This window comes from Microcebus murinus, chromosome 8 (genome assembly GCF_040939455.1).
Source record: "Microcebus murinus isolate Inina chromosome 8, M.murinus_Inina_mat1.0, whole genome shotgun sequence".
NCBI lineage: Eukaryota > Metazoa > Chordata > Mammalia > Primates > Cheirogaleidae > Microcebus > Microcebus murinus.
This window is the reverse complement of record NC_134111.1, coordinates 86,848,571-86,861,480: the sequence shown is the minus strand read 5'-3', so window position 1 is coordinate 86,861,480 and position 12,910 is coordinate 86,848,571. Positions and strand designations below refer to the sequence as shown.

Genomic DNA, 12,910 nt, shown 5'->3' with positions numbered 1-12,910 from the left:
TTTCTCTTTATTGAGGGAACAGTGTTCTTAGGGACATGTAGCAGGGCAAAGTAAACACACGCATGGAGGTGATAATCATTATTAATGGGCTTTATGAACATAAAAATGTGTGGTGTTCAGCACTCTTGAGTGGCCAGAATGGGAGAGGCCAAGGTTAGAGCTTCCTGAGCCCAAGGACAGAATAACACAGAAAACAGGAGCTAAGAGATGCTTTGGAGTCAAGATCTCTAAAAATTTCAGATAGGGCTGCAGTCATCTGAAGGCTTGAATGGGGCAGGAAGATCTACTTACAAGAAGGTTCACTCACATGGTGCTGACTCAGCTCCTCTGCACGTGGGCTTCTACATGGGCTATCTGAGTGTCCTCACCACGTGGCTGGCTTCCCCCAGAGTGACTGATCTGAAAGTAGGTGTTCACCTTGACCACCCCGACTCTACTCTTGATCCCATCTCTTCCTCATCCTTGATTTCTTCCCTCTCCAATAGCTGCAACTTCTCCTTTCCACCGATTCCTTCCTCTTTGCCTTCAAACAATCTCAGAGTTTCCTATCTGGAAAACAACTTTGTCACTTCCCCTATCTGACTGTCCCATTTCTCTCCTTTTGTCACAATCAAGTTTCTCTATCAAATAGCTTATGGCCACTCATTACCAATTCATCCCCTCAGTCTTCTGTCTCCTCTTTTACCATCTTTTTCTCCTTACTCCCAAGCCCCATTCCTAAACACACACCCACACACAGGTCACTTGGAAAGGTGAGGAAAAAGGCCAGGAAATTAGCCTTTACCAAGCCATATGTGACAGGCTATAAGGTAAACTCTTTATACATGTTACCTTATTTGCATGTCTCAACAAGCATGATAGGTAAGTTTTATTTTCCTCACTTGACATAGTAGGTTCATTCATGTTAAATAAACCAGTGAAAGAACTTGGATTTAAGCCTATATCTGCACAACTCTAAAGCCCAGGATTTTCCCACCACAATTTAGAAGTGTTAGTGGCTGCAGTGGAGAGCTGGTGGTTTTCTTTTTGTTTGTTTGTTTGTTGTTGCTGTCCAGAACCCTATTCCACCTTAGTTTAATGACAGGGTCACTCATTTCTGTGAGGAACACAATCTTGAAAGTCCCCGATGTAACCACACTGACCACTTCATCATTATTCTCCTTGTCCACACCAGCACCTCTGATTCTGCTAATTTCCACGTCTTTCTTGAACCTTCCCTTACCTCTTTTGACTTTGTACACTCATTCTCTTGTTACCTTTGAAACCCTCCTTTTGTCTCTTTTGCTCCCTTATCTGCCTTCTCCAATCCATAATTGCCAATGGTTTTGAGACTCAATTCTCAATTCATTGTCCTCTTTTCTCAACAAAACACTCTCTTCCTCCCGTTGAAATGCACAGCCTTCCTGCCCACAGCTATAGGACCACTTCTATGCCAAGAACGCCCTAATCTGGTTCTCAAGAATGTATTTCCAGTTGCCAAGTAAATATTTGCTAATTGAATCTCTCATCATTTTTTGGCTAAGCACGTTCTAACCAAACTCATTACCTTTATTTCCAGCAGAAAACTTCCCAGTGTTACCAAGAGGAAAGAAGAGGGAAAAGCAAGGAGACAGGGATGGGGAAGGAAAATCCACAGGGTTTGCAGAGTGTCTACTTTCATAAAATAGAACATTTACTGATTGTCTAATTTGTTAGGTTCTGTGTTAATTGATTAGATAGACCACGTATTACTTCATTTAATTACACATTCAATAAATAAATAATACAGTTTAGGATAGAGACTAAAAAAAAAAAAAAAAAAAAAATAAATAAATAAATAAATAAGCTATTATTTATTTATTTCGAGATGGGAAGGTCTCACTATGTTGCCCAAACTGGACTTGAATTCCTGGGTTCAAATGATCCTACTTCCTCAGAGCCTGGAGTAGTTGGGATTTCAGTCACGCACCATCATGCCCAGCTTCAATGAATATTTATTGAACAATACCACGTGCCAGACATTGCATAGTGGTTCTAGGCACAACAATCTTATGAAGCAAGTACTATTTTGCAGAAGAAGACGCTTGGACTTAATAATAGTAACAACTAAAACTCACTGGATGCTTACTATGTGCCAGGTGCTGTTCTAAGCACTTTATGGTAATCATACTGTTCAATCTTCACAACAAACCAGTGAAGTAGATACTATTATGATTTCCATTCAGAGGAGAATTTGCTCAAGATTACATAGCTAGTAAGTGGTGGGGCTGGAACTCACACCCAGGTTTGTTCATTTCAAAGCCCATGTTCTTTTCCCTGTGCCTATTGCCCGCCAACATTTACCTAAGGTTCTATGACTTAAACTTGCAGGAATTTCTTTGATGAGCCCATTTACTAGGTTAGGAATATGTTCCTATATTCCTAATATTAACCAGTTTCTAAATCCCGTTAATCATTCCTGCAAAATCTCATTGTTAATCTACTCATTGAATTTCTACTGCCACCATACGCTAGAATACAGCCTTCACACTACTCCCTCCAAGCTGGTTTCCTGCCCTCCATTTCAGAATTCTTCCTGCATCATTTTAAATGGTGATTAATAAAACAAAACAAAACATTATTTGTATTTTGTCCAGTAACCATCACCATCTTGCCATTTCTGACTAAAATATATCTAAAAGGACTGCCTGGTGTTCGAGGCTTTCCATGTTCATGCCCCACCCGAGGATGCAGTAGCAATTTTTGCCCTTCCCTTCCCCACGAGCTGACTACTCAGCACAGCTGCTTATGTTGGTTTCCTCGCCTTCTTCACTGTTCACCACCACTATTGAGCCTGGCTCAAGATAGACTCACTCACACCCACTCTGTGACTAATCCAGCCCACACATCTCTCCCCTCCCACCCCAACGCTGTTGTTGCAGGAGTATGGCAAGAATTCAGTGAGTGCCCAAGTGTAAGGTGCCTACTAGGTGACAGATATGTCATAAAAGTTAGTTCCCATTCCCTTTCTGCTGCCTCTGCTACACTGTACTTCAATACCATCTGCCATCCGTACCATACTCTCAGTACTCAAGTGCCCAGCATTTCAAATCACTGTATTGATTACAGATGGGGTTGTGAGTTTTCATTCATCTCCCCAGGTACATTATAAATGTCTAGAGATCAGGAGCCGTCTTACACCTCTTCTTCACCACCAATGAGAAGACTCCAGGGCTGGACATGTGGCAGAAAGTCAGTATGTACTTGTTAACTTGACAGGACAGAGAAGAAATGAAAATGCCTATTCAGAAATATGATATAAATGACTCTTAAGAAAGGAGTGCTTCCACTTCTTTATAGGCAAAAGAGAAATAAAAACGAGCAAACAAAAGAAATAAAGAAGAGAAAAATTTAATTAAAAAAAAGGAAAAAAAAAAAAGAAAGGAGGGCTTAATTCTCTTCCCCATTTTTGTATACTTCATTGGGCTATTAGTATTTAATCTGAGAAGCAGGTTCTATGAGAGAGAAGGTAAATAATTTTTAGATTCCATGAAAGAGAGGAGTAAACACTTTTTTAAAACTCAGTTTCCAAGGCTTTAATCAATAAAATGAAGAGAAGAGATGGGACTTTTTCTTTTCTCTGGAAGTTGGACTTTGCCCATCCTCTACCTCCACCCCAGTCTAAAGATTATTAACGAATGTGATATTGCAGCATGCTAACCTCAGTCAACCATTAGCTCTGGACTCTTGGCCATCCTAAGGGGAAAGCAGGTTTCAAAGAACATGTTTATACTTGGGAATTCATGCTTAGAACAACTGTTTTTAAGCCACTCTTGAAGAAAATTCTCCAGGTAATTCTTAATCCATCAACTTTGCCCTCATTGCTACCACTGCGGTCTAAGAGCCCATCATCTCTTACCTGCGGTTCTAAAAAATGCTCCTTATCTTCTGGTTTCCAGTCTTGCTGCCTTCCAATCAATTATCCACTCAGCAGTAAGAAAGGTCTTTTGAAAACATAAAGAAAAACATGCATTTTCTATTTAAAACCCTCCTGTGACTTCTCATTCTTATAAAGTGAAATCCAAACTTTCCATGTGGCCGGAGGACCTGCAGGGTCTGGCCCCTCCCCGTCCTGCCCTCCTGTGCTATCCCACCTCCCTCACACCTACCTTGCTGATGTGCTGCTCCACCCTTCCCCATGCACACTGTCACCTACTTTGTTTCCCCAAGTCCCTGTTCAAATGTCTCCTCCTCTGGGGCCTTCTTGACACCCAAGCTAAAAAACATTCCCTGCCCTGCTTCTCATTGTTCTTCATCCCAACAGCCTATTTCCTTTCCAAGGCTTGTTGACATTTGTAATTAGTATTTTTTTTTTTTTTTTTGAGATAAGGTCTTGCTCTGTCACACTGGCTAGAGTGCAGTGGCGTTATCGTAGCTCATTGCAACCTCAAACTCCTGGGCTCAAGCAATCCTCCTGTCTCAGCCTCCCAACTAGCTGGGACTATATGTGCCCAACAGCATGTCCAGCTGATTTTTCTATTTTTTGTAGAGACAGGGCCTTGCTTTTGCTCTAGCTGGCCTTGAACTCCTAGATGGAAGGAATCCTCCCGCCTGAGCCTCCCAAAGTGTAAGATTACAGGTGTGAGCCACCACACCCAGCCTGTAATTAGTATTTATTTGTTCTTTTATTTGTCTATTGTGTATCTCTTCCACTGGACTATAAGCTCCATGAGGTGGTACCATACAAACAGGCTAATAAGTAGGTGTTTGAAAGTTTTTAAAGTGACTCGGTGAAGTGGTAGCAATTAAGAACTAGCCTGGTTTTGTCGAAGACAGACTGAAGAGAAGTTTAATAAAGAGACATTAATGGCAGGGCATGATAGCTCACACCTGTAATCCTAGCACTCTGGGAGGCCTAGGCGGGAGGATCGCTCAAGGTCAGGAGTTTGAAACCAGCCTGAGCAAGAGCGAGATCCCGTCTGTACTATAAATAGAAAGAAATTAATTGACCAACTAAAAATATGTAGAAAAAATTAGCTGGGCATGGTGGCGCATGCCTGTAGTCCCAGCTACTCAGGAGGCTGAGGCAGAAGTATCACTTGAGTCCAGGAGTTTGAGGTTGCTGTGAGCTAGGCTGACGCCACAGTGCTCTAACCCAGGCAACAGAGTGAGACTCTGTCTCAAAAAAAAAGAAGAAAAAAAAAAGACATTAATAAGCTCCTTTATATGCCTAGTTATGGCACAATTATTCCATCTATGTCTATTTCCTCTGTTTTTTTTTTTTTTTTTGAGACAGAGTCTTCCTCTGTTGCCCGGGCTAGAGTGAGTGCCATGGCATCAGCCTAGCTCACAGCAACCTCAAACTCCTGGGCTCAAGCGATCCTCCTGCCTCAGCCTCCCAAGTAGCTGGGACTACAGGCATGCACCACCATGCCCGGCTAATTTTTTCTATGTGTTTTCAGTTGACCAATTAATTTCTTTCTATTTTAGTAGAGACAGGGGTCCCCGCTCTTGCTCAGGCTGGTTTCAAACTCCTGACCTTGAGAGATCCTCTCGCCTCGGCCTCCCAGAGTGCTAGGATTACAGGCGTGAGCCACCGCACCCAGCCGTATTTCCTCTTTGTTAATGATGGAAGTTTCAGCTGGTCACACGGTTTTCCTGGTAAAGATAACACTTCCCAACACCTCTTGCAACCAGGGGTGATCATGTAATTAGTCTCTGGCCAATGGGATGTGAGCAGATGTGATGTGTGCAACTTCTCTGTCTGGCCCCTACTTCCCCTTCTCACCTTCTTGAGGGCTGGAACATGGGCTGGATGAGCCATCTGCAGCATACGCAGACAAGGGCAACCCCCTGAGGATAGCAGAGAAATGAGATGAAAGGAGTAAGAGCCACCCTAACAGTCATAAACCCTGTTCCTGTGGACTATAATATGAGAGAAAAAATAAATATCTATCTTTTTAAAATTCACGATTATTTATTTTGGTCTCTTAAGGCAGCCAGACAGAAATCCCAACTAATGTACTGGGATTATCCAAGGTTATTTTATATCTCAACCCGTCTGCTATGTTCCAATTTGTCAGCCCTGGGGCACAGGCAGACCTTGGTATGCATTTCAGAGTTAGAGCACAAAATGGCATCACCCATAATGGGTGGTTCAAGCAGCTGTGAGTCTCCTGGATGGGCCAGGAATTCTGAAACTCAGCTGTCTAATACAAAGGAGATCACTGTTACAGGCTCAAGCTCCGCCAGAAACACACTAGAGAGCTCAACAAAGTATATGATCCTGTTCCCTATTTGTAAGGAGATGGCCAACAATGTACCAAAAACAAGTCTTGTTGAAAGAAACCAATAGTTCTTAGGCATTCAATAAAAATCCAAGACTCACAACACAATGAAATGAGTATACCTGTCCAGCTGTAGCATCTCAGGGAGGGCTGAGACATCAACAGAAAGTCTGGTTGTTACTCCCTGCTGGCCAGTCCCCATCCAATCAATCAGTCAGTCACTAGTCTCCCAGGTGACCATAGGAGCAGACCTGATCCACTGCCTTCTCCAAACCCATCCAGATACTCAGCAGAACTTGTGGACTTGGTAGATAGAGAAGCCAGGAAGCTTTGAAGCCTCTGCCCTTATGTTTGTTTCAAGGAAGCAAGTAACATATTTGGATAAAGTGTGGCTGGAATAAGCTAATAAATGGCAATGACACCAAGCCTTAGCAATTAGACACAATAAGGAGTGGTAGGGACTATGGCAAACACAAGAGCTCGGATTTCATCTAAAATAGGAAGTTACTGTTCCCCTCTTCCACCCACCAAGCCAGGTCCTTTCATAGAGGAAGGCAGGCATATTTAGTATGAGATGTCTGAAATTTCATGTGAAAATTTCTGATTTTAATTGTTAAGATTAGTCCAAATTTAAACATATTACCATGTGGACAAACAACCAAAACAAAACAAAAATGGGCTGTCGTTTTGCCACCTTTGGCTGACAACGTTCCCAAATCAAGGTGTGCCTACTCCACTGGGTTAAGAATATTAGGATACAGTCCGGGCGCTGTGGCTCACGCCTGTAATCCTAGCACTCTGGGAGGCCAAGGCGGGCGGATTGCTCAAGGTCAGGAGTTTGAAACCAGCCTGAGCAAGAGCGAGACACCGTCTCTACTATAAAAATAGAAACAAATTAATTGGCCAACTAATATATATAGAAAAAAATTAGCCGGGCATGGTGGTACATGCCTGTAATCCCAGCTACTTGGGAGGCTGAGGCAGGAGGATCGCTTAAAGCCCAGGAGATTGAGGTTGCTGTGAGCTAGGCTGACGCCACGGCACTCACTCTAGCCTGGACAACAAAAGCGAGACTGTCTCAAAAAAAAAAGAAAAAAGAATATTAGGATCTGGAGCTTTGCACCTTTACCCACACTGAATCTGAACTACAGGGGCTGCAAGGGGGCAGTATTGTCGTTTTTAAGCTAATTTACTACTACTACAGTGAATTGTGCTTTGCCCCAGTTCTGCTATTCCTTCAACCCTTCTCTAATTTGTGTATCTGTCACCCAAAGGGCTACCTGTCTGGGTTGGCCAGACTCCCCCAGTCACATCTTGGTTTACCCCATTAGGCTTCCTACCAACTAGGAAATAAAATGTTTATTATTTTATCACAGAAAATTGCCATTTTCCCTCTCAGAAAGACAGTCTCATCTGTGTAAAAACATGGAGGGTGATTAGGCTCAGACTGATGCCAAGTGACTGGAACAGCATCTGGAAACTCGTAGCCGCCGGCCAGTTGCTGTGAATTGGCTGTGAGCACAGTCAGGCTGTGCCCTGTTTCTTTGTGATCCTGTGAGCAGCATTTCTCTTGCCCTTGCCTAATCTGTCTGGTCCTGAAAGGCTCTCACACTGAAGCAGGTTCATCATCTAGGGAGCATCTGACTCTCCAGGGGAAATATTCCTGGCTGCCAGGGTAGTTGGTTACAAGGAGCTGGAGCATCTCCTTATTGAGAAAGCTATACGACCTCATCTTTGCTACCTGATCTTCTGTTTGCTTATTGTCCTACCTCTGGTGGCACACAAACCTCTTCCACCTCCACTCTCACTCCCAACATACCTACATGCTAGAATATAAACTGCACAAGGGCAGGGAGACCTGTCTTGTCAACTGCAGGGTATCTCCCATCCCTTGAGCAGTACCTGGCACATGGCAGGTGCTGAATGTTGTGAGCTGGTTAAGAGCCTCGCTCATGTGAGCTGGCTCAAGAGTGGTCTTGCCTCAAGGTGTCAAGGGTGGGACCAGACACCTCACTGACATTCCTTCAGCACTGAGATTCTGGGAGTCTAACTGGAGAGAATCCCACAAGCCCCTGTCAGTCTGAGCCAGCAGCTGCTTTGCAGAAGGAAAAAAATAAAGTTGCCAGGCAGATGGGGTGGGGGAGGGGTGGGAAGTCGGGTGAGCAGCAAGAGCATCTCAGAAGATGAAGGGAGTCATTGCTAATGGGGCGTGACGGGAGGGAGGGGTGTAAAGGATCATAGCCACAGCGATGCCTTTTTCCCCAGGACAAAAGGGGCAGTGATGCAGAGCGCAGGGAGGGGCAGCATTTGATTTGGCCAAAAGAGTGGTCAGCACGGCACGGCGTGGTTGCCCAGGAAGGAGATGCATCCTCTAGGGGTCAGAATTAAAATCTGAAAACAAAGGGCTTCTGCACAGAACTACTGGTCATGCCTTTTGGGGTTAGGGCTTTCAAGCCCTGATTGAGGTCAGAGGCAGAGGCTAAGGGACCATACCTGCTTATTTTTAACAAAAGCTCACTTGAAGAGTGATGTCTCTTAGTTTCTACCTGGATTGTGAAAAACAGCTTTCTGACAATTCATCCTGCAACTTGCTTGCAACTGAGGAATGGCCCTTGTCATCCTCAGTAGGCATAAGTGGCTCACAGTCCCTAGTCACCTTTTCACTGCATGACATCAGAAAGCCCCTCTCACTCCACTCAGCAGCCACATAGAGGCTTTGGTACAGCCAGGCTACACTGCCCCTCCCTGGCAGATCTCTGAGAGTCTATAGGTCCAGACCTGGTCATGAACCATGTTAAATTATATTTTTGATAAAATTATCTTTCAAAGGAATTTAAAGTGTCCCCACTCTCAAGAAGGAAAGTCTGGAATTTTCTGGAATAAGATATCCCTAAGAACTAAGTCAATATTTCTTGTCCTGTTTAAAAGAAAATACTTTGCCATTTGCATCAAACCACCAGAAATTATATTTTTCTGTAACAATACTTTGAAATTTCCTATTTGAATTTACTTTGTTTTAAAGGAGATGACAGTATTGTAATTTTTTAAAAATCTGGTCATAAATACATAACCAACTAAGTTGTAGAGGTAGGTGATTCCTCAGTAAACTATCTAGCAAATAGGAACCAGAAGAGATTTCTTCCTTTCTTTAATGAGTATAGATTGGAATCTATAAGCAACACAGAGGAAGAAGTGTTTCTAAAAGGAGGTCAGAGAAGGGGAACCGAGGAACAGGGAGGAAGGGTAGCTGTCTAACAAGAACTGCAACCTTGCGGGTGGGTGGCACCGTTGGAGGAAGTGATGTCTGGTTCCACTCCCAACCAGACCCATTTCCAATCAGCTCTGTGAATTCACGGTGGTAGACCCAACAAAGGAATAATAGCATTTGTTTGCTTTTACATTATTTTAATACTCGGCAATGGAAAATACAACACTCTGACAACAGACTTAAAAATAGCATCCTGCCTTCATTGATAAGACCACTGCACCTGACACATTCCGCCAAGTTCTTAAGGTGAAGAAGTCTCAGTGGGCCAGTCCAGGTGTAATGTCATTCTGGTGGGTTGACAGAGGAAGCAAGATGAAAAATAGGAGCAGATCAGAATAATAAATCACCATTACTGGGCACCAAAACATGGAAGAGAAATGTCCCCCATCCTCGGCAGGCTTGCCCTCTCGCATAAGGAATGAACTAGGATATCAAACACACACACCTATGGATGTGTCTTGCAGGAAGCAGGCACCCTTCAATGAGAGATCTCTTCTGGACTTGTTTTGCAGCCCGTTGAAATGAATCAGATCTCAAATCTGATAAAGCTTGTTTTTTCCCCTTTATTCTTCAGTGAGGAGCAAGAGGTGAGGTGGAGGTGGGCCCTAGTTTATTTTTTAAATCATCTTTTCCCTTGGTTCTGTGGATAACTGCAACTGTGCCTCCTCTTCCCCCTCACTCCCTTCCCCAGGCTCCCTCCCGGAGTATGAAAGGATCTGGAAGCCGGATTTCTTCCCCTCGGCTAAGCTTGCCCCTTGTCCCCTGCCCAGCCAGCGGCAGGCAGCAGCTGGGGCCCGGCATCTCCCGACAAGCGACGCGGGTGGGCGCAGCGAGGGCGCAGAGCTGCAGCCTTTTTCCAGATGCACCGGAGATTCAACCTTAATTAACTGTGAGAGCGATAGCCCCGAGGATTGAATTTTCAAAATAGAGCACACCCCCGCTTTCTTTTTCTTTTTTTGCATTTCCCTAAACCTCTCTCAATGACATCGAAATAAAGAGAAAGAAGAAGAACGAGGATGCTCACCCACACGTGCCCGGGACGGATGCAGGCGGAGGATGCGGCCGCGGGGAGCGGTCCTGCCCTGGGAGGATGCGGAGCAGCCGCGGCGCGCGGGCGGGGCCGGGGCGGGCCCGGGGCGGGGCCTGGGGATCACGTGGGCACAGGCGCGCTTAACCCCGCCCACCTCTGGGCGCCGGGTGACCTGGACTGGCCTGCGCCGGGGACACTCGTCTCTCCGCGGCAGCCATGGCCTCCTGGAGCAAGGGCACTAGTTGCCTGGCGGCCTCCTTGCTACAGAACCAAGTGGCCATCGTCACCGGCGGGGCCACGGGGATAGGAAAGGCCATCGCGAAGGAGCTCCTGCAGTTGGGTACGTGAGCAGGCCCCTGGCCAAGGTGTCCAGAGCTAGGGGTCCGTAGAGACAGGGCTAGGGTCACCTGGCGTCGGGAGCGTGCAGTTGCAGAGCCTAGGGGACGTAGATGTGGGCGAAAGTGTAGCACTGCCAAGAGAGGGCGAGAAGAGAGCGGTTCTTCCTGAAACAGTGTGGGGCCACTCCTTTATAAACTTAAGGGAACACTTAGAGCTAATTTCCCATGCCCAAGGCAGGCAATAGGTAGATCTGCGAAAACACGTGCTGAAATTAATTTTATGTTCATATTTGAAATTAGTCCATTCTATGTATTGCCTAATCTGAGTGATTGGAAAACATGAGAATGTAACATATTGAAGATGTAAGCATATTGAGACACTCTCATCATACTGTCTTCTCACATCTCTTAATCATAACCACAGCAAGAACATATAGTGACTATTTACCTTGACTTGGGTGAAGGAAGGCCCTTCCAAACACATAATGGAGGGAAGAAACCACAAAGGGGAAAATAGATAAATTTATCTATTTGAAGATGTAAATATACATATGAAGATGTAAATCTTCATTGAATTAAAAAACAATGTAAGTTTAAAGGCATATGAAGAAAAGTGTTTACAGCAGAAGACAAATAGTCGTATAAGGTACTCTTACAAATGAATAAAGACCCAACTTACTAATAGAAAAATAGGCTAATGATATGGACTAAGCCTTCCAAAAGAAAAACTCCAGACATGCAAAAAGTATATGAGAAAATAATCAACTTTAATGATAATAAAATGCAAAATAAAACAATAAGATGCCATTGTTTTTCTAACAAAATTTTGAAACATTTGGAAAAATGAAAATGTTGCTGAGGGAATGAGAAGGCAGGCAAGAATGTAAATTATTACAACCTTTCTGGAGGGCAATTTGGAAAATAAGATCCGAAGCCTTTACAATGTTCATTCTCTATGACTTGGTAATTCCTTTCTTAGGAAATTACTTTAAGGAAGTAAGCAGAGAAAAGCAAAGATTTGTATACCAGGATGTAATCATATATGCGTAATGAAAACTAGAAATAATCTATCCATTATGAGAGAAACAGATAAATCAATAACAATGAAATATTATGCTGCTGTTTATCCTGCTTTTGAAGATTTTATGTGGAGAAATACCACATATAATTGGAAAAAGCAGGATTCTATGCAAAATAGCATTCCAATTTGTTAATGAAAAATATATATGCAGAAAAAGAATGGACATTTACAACATTGTTAGCAATTCTTTTTTCTAAAAACAGTTTTTTTTGTTGTTGTTGTTGTTGTTTTTTTTTTTGAGACAGAGTCTCGCTTTGTTGCCCAGGCTAGAGTGAGTGCCGTGGTGTCAGCCTAGCTCACAGCAACCTCAAACTCCTGGGCTCAAGCAATCCTCCTGCCTCAGCCTCCCGAGTAGCTGGGACTACAGGCATGTGCCACCATGCTCGGCTAACTTTTTCTATATATATATTAGTTGGCCAATTAATTTCTTTCTATTTATAGTAGAGACGGGGTCTCGCTCTTGCTCAGGCTGGTTTCGAACTCCTGACCTCGAGCAATCCGCCCGCCTCGGCCTCCCAGAGTGCTAGGATTACAGGCTTGAGCCACCGCGCCCGGCCTAAAAACAGTTTTAATTATGAGTGATGAAGGAGCTTAGAGAATTTCACTTCAAAATAAGACTCCATGATATAAAGAGTATTTTGAATTAAAGGCCCTTAGAGATCCACTGGTGTTGGTAGGGGCTTTCCCTCTGTCTCCATAAAGACTGGAGGGATCCATCCAGAAGAACAATTCTCTTTCCAGACTCCTTCCTGTTATCTCAATTTCTATTGCGGCAAAGAAGATTAAAAATGCAACCAGCCCTGCCCAATGCATTTAAAAAATAATGCCTATCTCTCGGGTTAATTTCCAAAGAGTAGTATTTACAAGTCAGTCTGCTTCCCTCATCCATTCATTCTCCCAAGTTTCTACTCATTCTCCCTAGTAATGATTTATTGCCCCTCAACAGAA

At 43.9% G+C, this 12,910-nt stretch overlaps 1 protein-coding gene and 1 long non-coding RNA gene across 2 annotated transcripts in view; one reads left to right on the top strand and one right to left on the bottom strand.

Annotated features, from left to right (window-relative positions):
- Positions 1 to 9,629: 9,629 nt before the first annotated feature.
- Positions 9,630 to 10,612, bottom strand: LOC142872305 (uncharacterized). The gene is made up of 2 exons (XR_012920511.1): positions 10,538 to 10,612; positions 9,630 to 9,800 (listed from the first exon to the last, which is right to left on the bottom strand). It is a non-coding gene; the product is annotated as an uncharacterized LOC142872305 (long non-coding RNA).
- A 67-nt stretch (positions 10,613 to 10,679) lies between these two features.
- Positions 10,680 to 12,910, top strand: part of PECR (peroxisomal trans-2-enoyl-CoA reductase) — a 37,242-nt gene continuing 35,011 nt past the window's right edge. The window contains exon 1 of the mRNA XM_012785172.2: positions 10,680 to 10,883. Within this exon, the coding sequence (XP_012640626.2) occupies positions 10,760 to 10,883 (124 nt within the window). The 5' untranslated portion in view covers positions 10,680 to 10,759. The remainder of the gene's footprint in view (positions 10,884 to 12,910) is intronic.